Here is a 20498-nt window from a genome sequence, read left to right as displayed (position 1 = left end):
AAAGGAAATAAAAATAAAAATATATTTTTTTCTCAATCACAGCTTTTATTAAATATGAAAAAAATTGTTTACATGAATTAATAAAAAAATAAAAGTTTCTTACAAGAAAATCGTGAAAAATAATGATCACTGTTTTGTTCCACTGAATAAAATTTAACTTTTTAATCTAAATGACCTTAATCAGTCCTTGATCTTGTTTTATATTTAGGATAGCTTTATACCTTAATTCCCTCATTGTATTAGCTCTTACTGCTTTTCCTGGAAGGATGCTCCACTTGTCTATCACCCTTTCAAATTTAAATATATTATTATATTAGTAATAATAAATAAGTTATATCCCATAAAAATCAAATGTGGTCACAACGGATCTGAGTAACTGATGGAACAGCATTATGATATGATGTTGTGCACCAGTAACTGTATTGCCTACTACTTAACTTAGTGGAGAAAAGGAAACAGTTTTCAAATGATTTTACTGATTTGTAACACTCCTCAGATTAACAAAAAGACTGATGTCTAGTACATTGTTAATTTGATAATTTTCATTGAGAAGGAAGCAGGTAAATATGCAAAATTAGCAGTTTTTTCAGCTTGGGTCACCAAATGTCTCTGTTTTTTACAAAACACCTTGCTGAACTAAAGTAAAATAAACCCAATGAAGTTGCATTTATGAAAGCCAAGGGCATAACCCTAGGAATCTTAGATATTAGGGCAAGTGATTTTATACACCTTTGTAAAACAAACGCTTTAACACCAGAGTGAAATAATCACACTAATTCTCACCATTCTCAGGTAGTTCATGAGGCTGGTCCCATGCGGCCAGATCTGAGCAGACCCACACGAAAGAGGTTTAACACCAATCTCCTGGCTCCGGTTCAATTCCTGCACTGCGCTCACAACACTATAAACCGCATCAAAAAGCAGGGCTGCTGAGAGCTACAGAGATTGGTGGAAAATATTAGGTTAGAGTATTAAATAACAAATGTATATAAATTGAATTGAAAAAGTATGGAGGACAAAGGAAGTTTGGACCACAATAAATAATAATAGGAATGTATCTTTTACCGGATAATGGCATTTTAAGAATGTCCTGCATGAATGTGCTTGCTGATCCGGGACAAAACCTTATGTTGGCAGCACCCCCTACCAGCTCAAAATCCTGTGCAGCAACAAGTGCTACACTAAAGTTGGAGACATACAAATTATAGTCAGTTAAACAGAATAAATTAAACACTACTACTTTTGACTGTGGTCACACACATTAGTGAATGATTTATTAAATGTAACATAAAAGGAGAGCAAAGATCATATACCGAGAGGGGATAGAGCGAATTTTACAATAAGTTAATGAAGGAAAAAAAATGTTATACAAAGTGACAGGAGAAATGTTACAAACTAATAAAAAAAATATGAAAGAAAATCTAGAAACTAGAATTAAAAACACTGTTATAAAAATTGGTTTAAGAAAAGGTGGTTGTATTTATAAAAAGTAAAGAAAAAAGTAAATGAGAGTTATACATGGGAGGATAGGAGGATATACATGGGAGAATATTGACATTTTCCAGTTTTTTCCTTTATTTCTTTTTTCCATATCCCAAGAAATCTTAAAAGCCTCTTCCTCTTTATTATATTTTTTAAATATATATATTTGAAATATATACATGTACAGAACAGAATTTATCAACTTAAAAATAGATAAGAGATTACATAAATATAAATCCCACATGCTACCTATAGTTCTTCCATTTGAAATCAATGAGAAGATATATTGCATTAGTTACCCAAGTCTGTCTTATTAGATAATGTAACACACATACCGTCCTACGAAAAACAACATTCACCCTCTTTGAATTATATGGTTTTACATATCAGAACATAAAAACATCTGTTCCTTAGTGTGGTGACATAACAAGTATTGTCAATGTGTTTGCCAGCTAAATTATGTGTATTACATGTGTCTTTTGATATGTTAATGAGGGCTCCAGTGATCTCACAAGCAATTCAATATGCTTGTTGAATGCAAAATCTTAGTTCAGTCTGTCTCTGCCCACCATCCTGCATGGATGCTATTTCAAAACCTTCAAGGCATGAACTCCACTAGATATGCTGTGGTATCTGGCACCAAGAGGTTACCAGCAGATCCTTTAAGTCCTGGACCAAACTTGTTTGCCCAGCACATCCTACAGATGCTCAATTGGATTGAGACCTGGGATTGGATTGAGACCAATATGTGTTCAGTAACATCTCCTGAGCGCAGTGATACCCCACATGCATGGGTTTGTTGGGTTATTTGGGAGGTTGAACGGGCTGGTCTGAGTATTTCAGAAACTGCTGATATACTGGGATTTTCACAAAGAGTAAATATCTCTGAGCGGCAGTTGTGTAGATGAAAATGCCTTGTTGATGTCAGAGGTGAATGGGCAGACTGGTTCAAGGTGACAGAAAGGCAACAGTAACTTAAACAACCACTCCTTACAACCAAGGTATGCAAACTACCATCTCTGAATGCACAACACGTCAAACCTTGAAGCAGATGGGCTACAGCAGCAGAAGACCACACTGGGTGCCACTCCTGTCAGATAAGAACAGGAAACTGGGGTTAAAATTTGCACAGGCTTACCAAAATTGGACAATGGAACATTGGAAGAACGAAAGTCTGATGAGTCTCGATTCCAGCTATGACAATCAGATGGCAGGGTCAGACTTAAACAACATGAAAGCATGGATCCATCCTGTCTTGTATCAACGGTTCAGGCTGGTGGTGGTGTGGGGGACATTTTCTTGGCACACTTTGGGCCCCTTAGTACCCAATGAGCATTGTTTAAATGTGGAAGTCTACCTGAGTATTGTTTCTGACCATGTCCATCCCTTTATGACCACAGTGTACCCATCTTTTGATGGCTACTTCCAGCAGGATAATGCACCATGTCACAAAGCTCATATTATCTCAAACAGGTTTCTTCAACATGACAATAAATTCACTGTACTCCAATGGCCTCTACAGTCGCCAGATCTCAATCCAATAGAGCACCTTTGGCATGTGGTGGAACGGGAGATTTGCATCATGGACGAGCAGCCGACAAATCTGCAGCAACTGCATGATGCCATCATGTCGATACGGACCAAAATCTCTGACAAATGTTTCCAGCACCTTGTAGAAAGTATGCCATGGAGAATGAAGGCAGTTCTGAAGGAAAAAGGGGGTCCAACCTGGTATTAGCAAGATGTATCTAATAAAGTGGCCATTGAGTGTAGATTTTCATTAACTCTTTACCGTCAATAAACAAAATGATCCCTTAAAAGCTGTATTTTGTGTTTACGCATGTTGTCTTTGTCTTCTATTAGTTGAATGATTTGAAAGATTTAAATGTGAAAAAAGGTAAAACAGCACTGTAGAGGTGAAGTGAAGCAGTTAAAGCTCCCTTTAGTGAATACATTCGTATGGGATGACTACTTTTCAAGTATTTGAATTAATTAATCTAGTCCAATGAAACATGGCAACTGCATTTAACTAAATTGGTGCTTCTGCTCAGTTATTACTGTATTTTACAGATTGTATATACTATAAGCATACCTGGGAACTCCAGCTACCCAGAGTCCTCATTTACAGGATGCGGGCAGGAAGTTCCACTGATGTCCATGGGTGGTTCTGCTGATGTTGCGGGTAGTCCCACCGACATCTCGCATGGTCTCCCTGACAGTGGTTGGACCTGCTGATACCTTGGTCCTTTGGGCAAATTCACCTGAAGAAGCTTCTGCCTTCCTGAACGACATGATCCAAGACGACTGAGACTATTTTAGCAGACTGATCTATCTGTTTTCTTGCTCCTCTTTTCTTCCGTTATTCTTCCAGGCTTTAATGCTTGGGGTTTAAGTTCTTAAGATCCCTGGAGCTTTTCGGAGCTCTATCTCAGTTAATCGTCCTTCTACATTTAATTAGACTATGCTGGGGGGGTTGATCCTCTTTGATTATCCTTATTGAACTAATTTTCTGTGTAGGAGTTTTTCTTTTATTGTTTGACAGTTCTATGTTTTGTTTGCTCCGTTTGAGTTCCTGATTTTTATTGAATGATTCTTTGCACTTTTCACTCCTTAGGTTATAAGTGGTGATGGTGGGGAGCAATCCTTTTGTAACACAATCCACATTAAGATTTGAAACGTTATACTTGTTTGTGGTAAGTATACCAGTATAAAATATCTGTTACATATTAATTCCTTTGTTTCACAAAAAAGTAGTAAGTGTGGATTCATCCCCTTTATCGAATGGGAAGTGCTTGTGTCTATGTTAAGCATACAGGTTCTTTTCTCTCTAAAGACTGATTGTACCAGGTTCACCAAGAGAGCTGTAGTAACTCCCAGAGATCACCCAGATGTATTCTCCTGTTGTCTCCGAAATCACTTCCAGCACCAGTCAGCTTGCACACCTTAGAACCCTGCTATGAGTACCCAATAAGTAGACACAACTACCTTGAATTGAGTACAGCAAGAATGGATTTTATTGGTGTAAAACATAGCCTCATATATCCACAGAATTGTATTACCATAGATAAACAGATACATGTATACAACCCAACCTTTAATTCCCCTGGAAGCAATCCTGTTAATGGGATTAGCTGAACAACGGAGTTCCTACCTGTGCTATCTTTGTTTGGCAGCCAGGCTGGAGCCATCTCTGAGTACCTTGGGAGGCCTGTATAACAGGTCATTCTGTCACACTGCTTATTTACCCTTTTCACAAATAAAAAACTTAAACATGTAATTCGGAGCACACAGAGTTGAAGATAGCAGTCACCGATAGGGCTTCCACCTCTCCAAGCCAAAAGTTTGAAGAGATTTCTGGTTTTAAAATAAACATGGAAAAATCAGAGGCTTTGTGGTTGTCAGCATGCCCATATGTTCAGCCTTTTAAATGGGTCTCTTATATTAAGCATTTGGAAATCATATTTCTTAGTGATCCAATGTGTTTACATGATGTAAATCTTAATCCTTCCATTACATGCCTCACATCCTTTACATTTTATTAGGTACAGTAAACCTTATCAAGATGGCCTTGTTTCCATGTTTTCTGTACAAACTGAACACGGTACCACTTATATTGAAAAGGTCTGATCTTGATAGAATTCACAAGGTTTTTAGCCACATTATTTAGAGATGGAAAAGCACAAAATAAGTTTTCATAAATTAACCCAACCAAAAAATTGACTGGTAGAGCCAAAGAGCAGACGTCGGATAATAGACAAGTAGCATAGTCCAGTAAGCAAGCCGGGTCAGTAGTCAGTAAGTCACAATAGGGGCCAGAGGCATGCCATAGGCAAGAATAATCAACAAATACTTGATTCTAGACTACAAAGCGGAAAGTTGGAACATCTTGTTCACTGAAAAGGCTATAGTGATGCTGACAGTTCCTGGGAACCCATACCAAATACCCATGCTCTGCCAAAATCTGTGCCTTACATCTTTTGCTTCAAAAGGGTTCTGTAAGGTACGTACTTCACGGCTTCTCCCTCCTGTACATCCATGGAGGGGGATCCAGTCCTTCCTGGCTTGCAATTGGCATTCTAATTCACTCCAAAGGTCAGAGCCCTGTGCAGGCCACTCAAATTCCTCTACACGAAATGTGTCAAACCATGTCTTTATAAACAGTCTTGTTGAAACAGGAAATGGCCTTTCCCAAACTGGTACCACAAAGTTGGAAGCATAGAGTTGACTAAAATGCCTTTTGTATGTTGTAGCAGTAACATTACCATTCACTGGAACTAAGGGGCCCAAACCCTACCCAGAGCAGCCAGTGGTTTTATTCTGCGGGGAACCTTTTAACAGTGTTGCCCAGGGCCCCATCTGAGCTTTATTAAAATATGACGCCTAATTTACATTTCAAAAGGAAAATCAAATGATCTCAGTACCAGTACCTTTTCCTACAAATAATGCAAATTATTGAAAAAAAGATTTTATATAATACAATTGCATACCATGCACTTACATAATATGTAATATTCCAATTGCATCAAAATGCACTTCAGAAGTGGTCCCTGCTAGCTCTCTCTCGAGAACTGGACTGGACCGCCCCTGGAGGAGCATGGCCAGTTGGGAAGATCTCTCCCAAAGCATGCCAGAATCCAGAATATGATGATATATCCTGGTGCTCAACACACTGTGATGGAGTACTGAAACAGAGTTCTGCAAGAGCAAAAATGGAGAGATAATGAGAAAGATGAGGGATGGGGAATAGGGGAAAAGATTACGAAAAAAAGAAAGATAATGAATAAGAGGCGAAATAGGGAGAAAGTGGCGTGATCAAGAGAAAAAGAGAGATAAGGCGAAAAGAAAGAGATAATGAGATGGGGAGAAATTATGAGAAAGGTGAGAGGGAGAGAGTGTGTTTGTGTCTTGAAAGTGTTCCTAGGGCAAGTATGTCTATGGGCAAGCATGTAGATGCAAGTGCAAGTGTGAATGTGGGTGTGTATGCATGTGTGTATGGGCACACATTTGCAAAGGAAGTGTACAGTATATGTGTGTATTTTGACAGTATCCATTACTGTTACTGCTTTGACCTAAATGGTATAGAATGATTCACTTTAACACTTTTGAATCAAGGGGAAATATTTAGTATTGTTTTAGATAAGGAAAAATAGCGTCTATAAAGTATCCGCCATGAACCATGTCCATGCCTATCCCTAGTCAGGGGTCACACAAACTCACGACGTTGACCTCCCGGCACTCAGACTCTAAAGAGTACATGGGAGACTGAGAGGAGCCCTAACTGAGAGTAGACCTAATGATCTAAGAGGAACCACTGTGGGTGCAATCCGGGTGCTGGGTAAATCCCTGATCCCTGGCCTCCTACAAGCCATAACTCTGCCTCTTTTTGCCTTAACTAATTTTTTTCTAGTTCACCTCTCTCTTTGTTCTCTTGTAGCGTTACTGTTCTATATTCTCTAATGCATCCAAACACATAGCTCTAATTACTGCTACAAGAGAGCTACTACTTTTCACCCCTCTTTTTGTTTCAATTACCCATACTACTTCCTTAGAGGTAGTGGGTCCCTCAATTCAAAAATGAATAGTTTGCACCAAAGACTTTGCCTTTGCAATGACTCAGTAAAAGGCAGTCATCACTATTGGCAGACATGTTGCAGTAGAATAAAGCAGAAGCGTTTAAATTCACATTCCCCACCTTCCTTGTGTGCCCCACAACAAAACAAGTTTTAAAAATCAAGCTTGCTTGATTGCAAATTGGAAAAAATGACCACCTGCCAGATGAACTGGGTGGATTTCTATACTTGGCTTTGTTTGAGAGGTCCCAATGGATGTCAAAGTACAAAATAAAAATTAGGACCCCCCCCACCAAAAAAGTCTAGCTCAACCTTTTGTATCTAGAATGCATGTAGTGTGTTCACTCACATAACACATTCACTAATCATTGATAAACCTACTCTTCTATAGAGCTGGCATTCTCCTGTCCCTCCATCTACCAGCATTTTTTCTAGAACAACAGTTTTATGGCTGTTGACCAAGCCAGCTACTAGCCCATTTACCACCAAAAAACATACAGACTTTCTTATTACTGGGTTATTGTTAAATGAATCTATAACACCGGGCTTTTTATTATACTTTTAAGTATTATTAGAAAATAAATAAAACATTAGAGGCTTGTCCACAGCCTGGCACAGGCTAAATACCACTAAATACGACCATTATTAAAAGAAAAATATACATAGTAAATGTTACCATGAGCTAAAATTATCAACCTCCTGGCACTCAAAAGGTGCTTCGATGGACATTATGAACTTCTTACCTGGAAGACTTACCTCCAGATCTGGAAGGCTGTGTATGGTTCTGAGCCTCTCCAAAGGTTAAACTTTCAATTGAACCCCTTGTATACCCTGAACCATGAGAATTTCTATATTTGTAACCTCTTCCCTACTTTGCTACTGCAAAGCCAGTTTTTCAACTTGCACTTGCATTTTAATGAATAGACCTTTAATTAAATTGACCAGAATTATTTAAAAACAAGAAAAAGGAAGGAAGTAGAAGTAGAAATGGACTGAAAACAACTGGTAACTGATTCACATAAAATATAACATTGTATTAAAACAATAATGCTGTTAGAGGTAAGTAGACAACTTTAAAAATTTAACCTCCCACAATGCATTCTTAACAAACAATGCCCTAGTGGGTAGCCTTGGTGGCCAAGTAGTTTATATCTGCATCGGCAATGGACGCATGTGGTAGGTCGAATGCTAGAGACATATTTTGCCTAGAACTGCAGTATGCCTAAGGCCAGATATAGGTAGATGTTTTCATCTAGTGTCAATAATCGGAGTTACACATAAATCCAAGCTTGATTATGAACATTAAGAAAATAATACAACTTTGTATTGTTGAGAGAGACAAATTCCTTGTTAGTCATAAACAAAATGACAAAAATCATAGAACCATGTAGATGTGTATTATGACAGCCAATGAATTTCTTGATAAATCTATTAGCACTTACTGCAGGACCAGTGAAAGGACTGTGGTCGCAATTCTCTTCCCAGGATTCCTGAAGAATGTGCACAAATTTCTTGAAATAGTTGTGTGATTGATTAAACATAGAGAAAGTCAAGATGTTCACACGTTCATCCAAGTGGCTGTCAAATCGTTGTAGAGAAAACTCCTACATTTTAACAGTGGTCAAGAGACAAAAACAGAAGGTAATTTTCACCATTTTATCTTGTAGCATTTATTATAAAGGACCTTGCATTTGTACATTGCACAAAACATTTATGTTTATCACAATTCCTTTTAGGATCTCAAGATCTAGTTTTAGGGCTGTGGTCAATATAACTTAATCTCATAATTAATAATATAATTTTTGTTAATCGGTGTGTTTGGAAATATTTTTTTCAAATGTTTGCCTCAGGGCAGCTGACATCTCTCTCTCAAAATGTCAGGGCCAGCATTATCTTTACCAGGTATAAGAATTTCCTAATCAAGTTCTTTCCCATATCCTCAAACACCCTTTACAAAGTCTTTCAGATCAACAACTAACAATTTTGCAACATAATTGAGAGGAGAAACCATCCGGTCATAAAAAGGATTTTAAGATATATTTTTACATGGTATACACATAAGGTGGGTTTATAGGGGTTACATCAGGGATAGGCACTAAAATACTACTAAATAGTTCCCTTGGTTTAAAAATGTGTAAAATTGTATCATTCCTTTTCCTTTAAAAAGGTCAAGACACACGCATGTACACTTTCCCTTACGCGCTCCTGCCCATATACACGTTTTCATGCTTACACACAAATACCCTAGCATATGCTTGTCTATACAGACACATGCGTATTTGCTATAACACAGACAGACATGCCCTAACAATCACTTTATTTCAGTGTTCCCTCACATTATGCACCAGTTATTGGTGCAATCACAGCTCAGCACCGAGGCAGAGCATACTATGAGGAAGCACTGAAGTAAAGGCCTGTATGAGCAGACTGTGCACACTGTTCAATGATCTCCACAACTGGAAGGGTGATGGACACCTTGACAACTACTGGTTTACTCTCCAGATGCATGGTACTCTCATGCACCACCAGAATCATGTCGATGGAGGATGTATTGAATTAACTCTAGTTTCAAAAATGTTTTTTAAAACATTCATTTCTTCTTCATATATTATAAATTCTAGGGAGTTATGCTTAATTGTGCAATTGCAGATAAGGAAACAGTTGTGATTCTCACCTGCAACATGAAAGTTGTGATTCTCACCTGCAACTTGCACAACTTAAAGTTGCATGCACTTGCAAACAACTCATATATTACAAGGCTGGTCAGACAAGTTAACCCTCAACTTGAAATTTTAGCAAATACACCTTAGAGCACTCTCTTTCTCTTTTCTACTTATTTTTATGTTTCAATGTGTTAAAAGTCATGTGGTGTAATAAAAATCCTTACTAAATATTATATTACAATTTATATATATATATATATATATATATATATATATATATATATATTTCAGCCCGTGGAAACTCCTGGGAATATATGGAATTTTCCAGTGAGCCAATATACTTGTTTTTTATACATTTCTTCATCTGTTCTACTTTATATATATATATATATATATATATATATATATATATATATATATATATTTAGCCAAAGGTAAGTAAAATTGTCAATATACTGTACCTGCCCCACAATTTTTTTTAAATATAGAAATTTTTATTATTCTTTAAGGTATAAAATTAATAATATTAAATAAAGGGAAGTAAAAACAGTTTTCCAATATCAAGAAGAAAATTCATACATTCATACATTCATAGATCTCAATGATCATATGCAGATTGTATCATAATAAATACATTTCATATACATTATTTTATTTCATAGAGTGATCTATTTAACATTCATACAGGTTTCGGGGAACTAATCATTCCCAAGAATTAATGGGATATATGGGCTGTCAAGGAGGAGAGGGGGGGAAGAGAAAATGCCAAGGAAATTAACTTTGTTTGAATAAAGAGAGATTGTTAATTTAACCCCTTCGTGACAAAGGCTGATTTTACTTTTTGTACCCTTCGTGACAATGGCTGTTTTATCGTTTCTGCGGTGTTTGTGTTTAGCTGTAATTTTCTCTTAACCCATTTACTAAACCCACACAAGTTATATATTGTTTTTTTCAGGACAAGAAGGGCTTTCTTCAGACACCAAAATTTTTTTCATATGATGTAATTTCCTATAATAAAAATAATAAAATATGACGAAAAATTGAAAAAAAAACAAATTTTCTCACTTTTATTTGAAAAATCTTTTATTCATCATAAAAAACTACTGAAAAAACCTGCTAAATAGATTCTACTATTTGTCCCGAGTTTAGAAATACCCAATGTTTTTATATTTTTTTGCTTTCTTCTACACGTTATGGGGCAATAAGTACAAGTAGCGTTTTGCTAATTCAAAACCATTTTTCTCTGAATCTGGTAATTCTGTCTCTATGTGGTATTTGGGGCATCTTTGAAGCCAGCAAATTAAATTTACCCCACCAAACCATATATTTTTGAAAACTAGACACCCCAGGGTATTTTAGATGCTGATAGTTTAACCCTTTCCATGCACTAATCCTACCACCAACCCTTGTCAAAGTTTGGGATAGTAATTGTTTTTGGTGTTTTTTTCACATACTTTGTACTTCAGGTGTGAAATTACAGCTCCTGGTATATGTTGCGGTCACACAACACCCAGATATGTGTCCAGCAACATCTCCTGAGTACATTGATACCCCACATGCATGGGTTTGTCAGATTGTTTGGGGGCAAAAGGGCCACGTTTGGAACATGAGCAATTCAAATTCAGTAGGAATTTTACATCTGGGTAAAGAAAAATGCTTGTACCCAACTATCAGTAGGGACAGGTTACAAGAAAGCCTGGCCTATCTCCAAGAAGGGATTTGATCTAGCACCTTAAGTGGTCCCTCATGCCACGGAATGGACACAGGGGTCACTTGACAGTGCAAATAAAAACGCTTAAAAATGGTGGAGCAAATAAAAGCTAAAAAACAGTAAATGTAACAAAAAATTTAAAAAAAATACAAAAATGGAGCAGGAACAAAAAAAAAATTAAAAATGGGAAACTGTGTGATACAGCTTGAAGCAGTCACCGACACAGAGTGCAGGTTTTCCAGGGCAATCTGGACAGTAAAATGTGGTGTCCTTTCTTTGCCCCCTGCTGTAGCATACCCTGCATCTCTTTTGGGGATTCTGCTTCTTTGCTGTAGGGGGGATTTTAAAAATAAAATGGGTAGCCCCAATTCTGTTGGTTCCCATCACTACTTGGGGACCAGGTGCATCACGGTACAAGATACCTGAAATTACTTCGAGCTGAAACTGCAAAAAAGACAGCTTCAGCCCAGTGTCTGCTTTTTTGTGCAGCAAAAAAGCGTTATAGGTTGCAATTTGCATTAGATAAATTGCAACCTTCTTGTACCAGGCCTTTGTCTTCCTCATAATGAGGTAGGGCTGTAGGAGTTGATCTGACAGATCAACTCCACCCATGTGCTTGTTATAGGCCCTGATGCACACTGGCTTTGTAGTGACCCCAGCTCTGCCACGGACAGAAACCTCCACGGTTCTCTCATCGTGGATGGTGCTCAGCATGCACACCTCTTTTCTGTCCTTGAACTTCAATGCCAAAAGCTCCTCTTGGCGTAGAGCTGAGGTCTCCCCCTTTCCTAGCCGGGTTCGTACCAGGCGTTGTGGGAAACCCAAGCGGTTCTTTTTTATAGAACCGCAAGCTACCGTATCGAAACAATACAGCAGCTTGAACAAAGGGACGCTTGTATAGAAGTTATCTACATACAAGTGGTAGCCTTTGTTCATAAGGGGGAATATTAGGTCCCAAACAATCTTGGCACTGGTGCCCAGATGATCTGGGCAACCTGGAGGGTCAAGGTAGCTATCCTTACCCTTGTATACCCGGAAGGCATGAGTATATCCTGTCTCGCTCTCGCAGAGCTTATACACCTTCACTCCATACCTGGAGCGCTTGGAAGGAATATACTGCTTGAATCCCAACCTTCCTTTATATTTCATTAGGGATTCATCCACGCAGATATTCTTTCCAGGTGTATAAACCTCTGGAAACCTGGCAGCGAGATGGGTAATCAGGGGGCGGATTTTGTACAGCCTATCAAACTGGGGGTCCTCCTTAGGGGGGCACAGGCTGTTGTCGCTAAAATGCATGAAACGAAGAATCATTTCATACCTTTGCCTAGTTATAGTTTGGGCAAAAATGGGGGTACTAAAGATGGGGCTGGTGCTCCAGTAGGAGCGGATGGAGGGCTTTTTTATAATGCCCATTAACATTGTGAGTGCCCAGAATTTAAGAAATTCTGGCACGTCAATGGGAGTCCATGGCTGTTTTGCCCAAAAAGAATTAGGGCTAGCAGCACGGTGCTGCTGGGCATAAATGTTTGTTTGTGTGACAATGTCTCCCAAGACATAGTCTCCCAAAAAAACCTGCACAAATTGCAGTGGAGTGAATCCTGTAACATCAATATTGATGCCAGGAATTCCAGAAAAAGGAGGGATAGCTGGCTTGTACCTATTAGGCGCTACCCATGCCTCTGGTGCACTGCCACGACTACGTGTGGTAGGCGTCCTAACAGCCACAGATACATCACTAGATGTATCTGTGAACTGACCAACGTCAAAATCTGACGCTGTATCAGTGGCCTCAGAATCTGTGGCCAAAAAGGCATACGCCTCCTCAGCCGTATACCGCTGCATGGTAAGAATTGCAGCAAAAATAGTGGGGAAGGAAAGGGTTAATGGCTATAATAAAAAATAAAAAAAAACCTAAAAAAAAGTAAAAAAACATGTAAAAAAAAAAAAAAAACCAAAAACAATTGCCACTATGCAAGATCACTGTTTATGCAGTGATCAATGGCAATGAAGGGGTTAATATTATATGGGTGGCTCTTATAAGAGCCTTTGGATCAATATATATATATTTTTATTAGGGAATACCTGAAATACCAGAACACACCGATCTGTCTCTCTCCCTCACTAGAAGCAAGTGAAGGAGGGGGGCAGATCCAATACTGATCAAAGGCAATGTTTAGAAAACATTGCCTTTGATTTATCAAATCATGATCACTCTTATGAGTGATCTGACCACTAGGGGTGTTATTCACTGGATGTCCATGACATCCAGCAACACCCCCCCGATGATGTCAGCAGGCTCCGCCCCCCGGCTTGATGGGCGCCGCCATCTTGAAACACCGCGTGTGTTTCGAAGACACCGGCACCGGGAAGGTAAGTTGAGCATTTAGGAAGCGATCGCGAGTCGCTTCCTTTGCTAAACAGGTGTTGCAAAGATGCCTCGATACTGAGGCATCTTAGCAACACCAGCTAAGCAAAGGAAGCGACTCGCGATCGCTTCCTAAACCCGTTTTTCGGCGGCGGGCGCCGCCATGTTTGAAAGACGTGCAGTCTTTCAAACATGTTTTTTTTTTGCTCCTAGGAGCGATCGGGGGGGGCGGGAATGTTTTTTTTGGTGTTGCTCAATGCCTCGATGTCGAGGCATTAGAGCAACACCGTTTGAGTGAAAAAATCGATCACGGATCGATTTTTTCACCCGTTTAAAGACGTGCCGGTCCTGGCACGTCAATTGTCATAATCGTCACGATTTTCAGTGACGTGCCCGGACCGGCAATTGTCACGAAGGGGTTAAAGACCTGGAGTGCTGACCATCTTTTGAAAGTGCTTTATATGGAAACTGCTGGTTACTAGCACCAGGCTTGGGAAACTTGGAAAGGTGTGCAATGGACTTTGTGAGTAAATGGTAAGTAAATATATATATAAATATATACACAGTGCAAAAGATCTCAAAAAGCAGCACTTGATGGGGCAAAAGATTGAGAAAACATTTGAGAAACAAAGTCACGGACATCTACCAGTCTGGAAATGGTTACATGATCCGAAGCACACAATCAATTCCATATCTGAATAGCTCAAATGAACAATGTGAAGGTTTTGGAGTTGTTTAGTCAAAGTCCTTAGTTGAATCCAATTCAGGTGTTGTGGCATGAACTTAGAAAAAAGGAGTTCATTCTGGAAAACCATCTAATGTGGCTGAATTTAAACAATTCTGCCAGGAAATATGGCCCCAAATTCCTGTGAAGTAAAAAACTAGTTGTCAGTTATGGCAAATGTTTGATTGCAGTTGTTGCCGCCAAGAGTGGCACTACCAATTATTAGGTTTAGGTCATTGCAACAGTGCATTTTGTGTTTGATGTATTTCTGCACCCTAGAAGACTGTGTGATTAAGGTGATCCTGGTATAAAGGGTACAATACCAGAGGTACATTTGTCACAATATACAATTATACAATGATAAATACCTGAAATGTTAAGTAACAATTTTATGAAACACACAATGCGTGAAACAAAGTAATATACAAATTATATAATATATACTTGTTGGTTTTCAGTAAAAGGTAGCAACCCTAATGAATAAACATTGTTTCTGAGGTGGGGCCACTACAACCACATATTTCTCCCTGTCATACCAATTATATTAATTGTGTTATACCATCCCTCCATTTCCTAAAAAAATGAACATAAATTTTATTCTTATTTATACGCACATTGCTGTATAGACATAGTTTTGTAAATACATTCCTCATATGCTTAAACAGAAACTTGATAAGATGCCACACAAATATATCTTAGAAGTTTTGTTATCTGTTTCTATCATTGAGCTAGGCTGGGTTTTTTTTTATACTGCTTATTTTTTTATGGACAAGACTGCAAGTAGAAGCAGAAAATAGGCGTTTGAGTGACCTATATTTTTTTCCAAAAAAATAAAATTTTATTGTAAAAAAAACAGATACAGATCTAATACTTTTATATTTGTGGTGCATAGTAGCACAGCAAATAAAATTATAATTAAGTGCTTACTACTGTAGAACCAGAAATGTAATCTCTTCTTCCATACATTCCCTCAGTTTGTATCCCTTCCCAGGGGGATTAAATATATACACTTATACACTTTTGTCTTTCTCAGTGTGATTGGGTTTTTCATGTTATTTAACTGAATCAAAAAGTGCAGTTCATTCTTATATATAACGCATAGATATTGCAGACAGAAATGTAGGATTTTTTTAACAAAAGAAAAATAGCAAAGGCCTTTACAGTTATATAAGAATAAATATCATTACAATTCAGCTGATCATGCTATCCACCTCTGTCTGTATATTTATCTACTGAACAGCCATGTTGGCATTAGTAAAATTATGCATTTTTAAATGCAAAGATCACAAGAGCAGGATCTTTTTTTTTTTTTTTTACATATAGATATATTATGTTTTGATCTGACTATATAGTGCGTTACTAGGCATGTATTCAAGAGATCGCATGACGTTACTTGAGATTCCCTTTCTTTTTTTTTTACAATTTTTCAGAATGTATTAATTTGTTCAGCACCGACTCTATTGATTGCCTGATTGGTATCACTCAACCATTTTGGTACCGATCGTATTGGCCCCTTGATTGTCTTTAACTAAACTATCAAATATAGACCTAACTACTTAATTTATTTTGTCATATTAGGCCTGTACGAGGCTATTTGAGGTTCTCTTTTCCTCATAACTGTATAATGTAAAAACGTGTTTAGCGCTGTTTGTCATCAGTCAAATTTAGGGGTTTTTCCTTTTTTTTCTCTTTTTTTTTTATTATTTATTTATTTATTTTTCCCCTCCACCCACGTAAACTGCGACATCAGGTCGGCTTCGACCATATCGATTAGTATCAGACATATTCAGTTATGACTTGGAGTGTATTATGTTGAGAGTTGAGACCCATTAATTATGTTAAGTTGATGTTTTCTGGTCCATATATTGTTATATTGTACAAGGACCCGACCATACAGAACGTTAGGTCGTGTTGTTGCTTCTATGAAGCAATCTGAACCTCTTTTTCTCTACGAACCTTATAATGTGTTAACCTCTTTGGTACCGATCATATTCACTTCTCGCCTGTTTTTAGCCAAACTGTGAAATTTAGATCTGATTTTTTTTTACATATAGTTAGATTATGTTTTGATCTGTCTATATAGCGCATTACTAGGCATGTATTCAAGAGATCGCATGATGTTACTTGAGATTCCATTTTTTTCATAATTGTATAAAGTAACAACACGCCCACTACCGATTATTCTGATCCCTATTGGCAAACTCAGATCCTTTTTTCTTTTCTTTTTTTTTTTCTTTCTCCTCTTCTTTTTGTATCTTAAATGCATAACTTAATTATTCTGACTGTAATAATATCTACCTACATTCTCCTCTCTTCCCTCCTCCCTACATAACTCCTGTGGTGGCTACAGGAAATTTTAGGGTTAGCAACATAATAAGTTTGCTTGAACTCTAAAGACGATGTATGTATGTTTTGAGTGTTTTGTAAAAATGTGGTATGAAAGAGGGAGGAGAGAAACAATAGGGGGCAATATATCACGTTTTTTCTATTTTTACCTATGACCATTAGGGTTCTTACCCTAAACGCCCAGGGATTAAATTCTCCGCAAAAAAGAAGAGCTCTGTTTAAAATGCTTCAAAACAATAACACAGATCTTGCCTTTATTCAAGAGACTCACTGGATTAAACCGCATACCTCCTTTTGAAAATTTAATAAGTACCCCCATGTTTATTCAGCCAATTTGGAAGGCGTTAAGAAAAAAAGGGGGGTGGCTATAATCTTTTCCAATAAACTTAAAATCGATCTTATCCATGAGGAGGCAGATCCTAACGGACGCTTCTTGATATTGATAGTCAAAATTAATGATATTAAGTTTACGTTAGTTAATGTTTATGCCCCAAATGGGATTTCTGCTAGTTTTTTTGATAAAATTATCATTAAAATCGATTCCCTTCAGATGGGTATTCTCTTACTAGGGGGAGATTTTAATTCTGTCCAGGACCCTAAGCTAGACCGTAGCCATTCTAAACACCCCTCTAATAAAAGCACAAATGCTTTTTATGGGATTCAAGATTTTTTACTCTCTGTTCGACTGCTGGCGTACTATGTACCCATTGGAGAGAGACTATACCTTTTTTTCAAATATGCATCAAACGTATTCGTGAATAGATTTTTTCCTGACAAAAGCAAACTCCTTGAAAATGGTGAAAGATTCCAGGATAGGGAACATCACTTATTCGGATCATGCGTTGGTCTTCTTAGAGATTACCAACAACCCTGATTATAAAAAAGGAAATAAGTGGAGACTAAACGAATCTTTATTGAGAAATACATCAATTTTAGAAGAATTGTCACAGGAGGCCTGGCTTTTCTGTCAGGTAAATGACAATGGTGAAGTAACAGATCCTACTCTCTGGTGCGCATTTAAGGCATACATGAGGGGAATACTGATAAAAATAGGTACTCGAGAGAGAGGAAACGGAGGGGTTCTACATTGACAGAACTTCACATAAAACTAGCTAAGTTAGAGAGAATTAACAAAAATAAGTGACCTCCCTATGCTCCATCAGATAAAAATTATTAGAAAAGAAATAGTAACTAAAGAACAGGAAAAAATTAATTGGATGCTACTGCAACTACGTCAGAAGTGGTACTATTCTAGCAACAGAGTTGGAAAACTACTATCTAATAAACTCAAAACCAAATATAAATCTGAAACTATCAAAGAGATTATAGTCGGAAACAATCACTATCTTACGCCAAAAACAATCTCTAATGCTTTTGCTAAATATTATAAATCTTTATATAATTTATCCGAGCCTTTACACTCGGATCTGGCAATTAATCTTTTCTTACAGAAACTAAATCTTCCAAAAATTTCAGCTCCACAAATACAATCCTTAAATCAACCCTTTTCACTACTAGAAATAAATAAGTCTATAAAAGATATGAAATTAGGAAAGGCACCTGGTCCAGATGGTTTTTCTTCTTATTTTTACACATCACTACAACAAATAATCACCCCGCTTCTACTGTGAGTGTTCTCCTCTTTCTTTCTAAATGCGCAACCATCGACAGAACTTCTTCAAGCGGCAATAACTCCAATTCTCAAGGAAGGCAAGGACTCAAGCTCAACACTAAATTATAGACCTATCTCTTTAATTAATCTAGACATTAAAATCTACTCGAAAATATTAGCACAGAGACTAAAACAAGTGATACCATCTATTTGTTGAAGGCAGAAGCCCAATGGACAATACCCGTAAGATCTTAAATCTTATACATAAGACTAATTCTCTTCGAATTAAAGCAGCTTTTCTGGCGCTTGACGCCGAAAAAGCTTTTGACCGGGTAAACTGGAGATATCTTAATGCTGTGCTTACAAATTACAGTATCGAGGGAGCATTTAGGAACTATGTCATGAGCCTTTATACCAACCCAACTGCTAAAGTGGTTGGCCACCTATTGGACTCAGACTGGTTCCCCATAATAAATGGAACCCGTCAGGGATTTCCACTAGCCCCTCTACTGTACATTCTTAGCATAGAGCCTTTTGTGGAACTAGTAAGACAGTCTCCCAACGTATCTGGCATACAAACTAATTCAGAGTCATATAAGATTTCTCTCTATGCAGATGATGTCATCCTATCAATGACGAATTTAACTCTCTCTCTCCCTGCACGTTTTAAAGCAATAGATCAATATGGTTCATTCTCCAATTATAAAATTAATCTTGGTAAAACTCAAGTTATTACGACTTGCTTTACGCAGGACGAAATAATTGAGCTTGGGTCCTTGTTCCCACTGGATTGGAATTCTCAAGCTATAGACTACCTTGGAATCAATATCACAAAAGAGCTCCCTCTACTTATTAATTTCAATTATAAAAAATTAATTGAAAACATAAAAGTACAATTCTCAAGGTGAAAAAATGTAGAAATTTCTTGGCTTGGTCGAACACATCTTATAAATGGATATCTAATCCCTAAAATCCTTTATTTCTTTAGGACAATTCCCTGATCATTGATCAATTCATTTGGCAGCAGAAAAGACCGAGAATAACATATAACATCTTAACTAAAAAAACAAATAGGGGGGGAATATTTTATAAACTCCACGAAGCCACAATGTTGACTCACTATCTAGCTTGGGATATAAAATCCAATAATTCTCCAAGATGGCTACGTTAAGAGGAAGCAGATATCAGGAATGGTGAATTATATTTATTGTTTTGGGCTGATACATTTCGTTTGAAAGATATAAAAACCTTGAATCCCCATAATTCATGACACACTTAAAACATTGCTTAAACTTAAGCGAACTACGGGGATAAATAGATCTCTTATGCCCTCTACTCCTATTGAGGCTATTCGCTATTTTATTAGGGACATAGACCTGACTAGGTGGCAAGGATGCGGCATCTCCTGTATTGGAAATCTGTTAAATCATGACGCTATTATGCCCTTTCCCCAGATCTGCAAATCCTTCTTCCTACCATCATCTGAATTATTCTCTTTTTTGAGGATAAAGAATCTTATTAATCAAGTAGGAATCGATAGGAATCCCGAACTAGAACACTGGTTGACAATATATAAAAAAAAGAAACAAATCTCAAGCTCAACTTTACTCTTATTATCTTTGCAAAAAGATGAGAAGGATCCACCTATCCTGAGGTGGGAAAGTGATCTGGGTATTGATTTCTCTTTGGAACAATGGCGTCAGGCCTTTGTACTTACAAAAAAACATGTCCATTCAATAAACCTAATAGAGACTTATATTAAGATAACCTATAGATGGTATCTGGTTCCAACTAGACTCAACAAAATTAGTAGTACACACTCAAATAGTTGGTGGCGCTGTCTCACCTATATTGGCACATTTGCCCATATATGGTGGGAGTGCCCGCAATTAATAATTTTAAGAAACAACCTTTTGCAACTGATTAGATCACTTTTCCACTTTCGGGATCAATTAGATCCACAGATGTTCTTGTTCCATCTGGGACTTGAGAAATTCCGCCCAAACCACAGAATTCTAATTA

General features: G+C 37.5%; 1 protein-coding gene and 1 non-coding gene across 2 annotated transcripts in view; both read right to left on the bottom strand.

Moving 5' to 3' along the window:
* LOC149298082 (glutamate receptor ionotropic, kainate 4-like) overlaps positions 1-20498 on the bottom strand; it is a 168076-nt gene that overhangs the window by 59966 nt on the left and 87612 nt on the right. Inside the window, exons 7-8 of the mRNA XM_089487973.1 lie at positions 8495-8656; positions 784-936 (exon numbers count right to left, since the gene is read on the bottom strand). Coding sequence (XP_089344099.1) covers positions 784-936; positions 8495-8656 — 315 coding nt within the window. The remainder of the gene's footprint in view (positions 1-783; positions 937-8494; positions 8657-20498) is intronic.
* On the bottom strand, positions 11371-11500 carry LOC149298084 (small nucleolar RNA SNORA35). Its single transcript, XR_016272468.1, has one exon. It is a non-coding gene; the product is annotated as a small nucleolar RNA SNORA35 (small nucleolar RNA).

Source organism: Sceloporus occidentalis, unplaced genomic scaffold, assembly GCF_023333645.1.
Source record: "Sceloporus occidentalis isolate IW3139 unplaced genomic scaffold, rSceOcc1.0.p SCAF_35, whole genome shotgun sequence".
NCBI classification, from domain to species: Eukaryota; Metazoa; Chordata; class Lepidosauria; order Squamata; family Phrynosomatidae; genus Sceloporus; species Sceloporus occidentalis.
The sequence above is the reverse complement of the archived record's forward strand: the minus strand, read 5'-3'. Positions and strand labels throughout refer to the sequence as shown.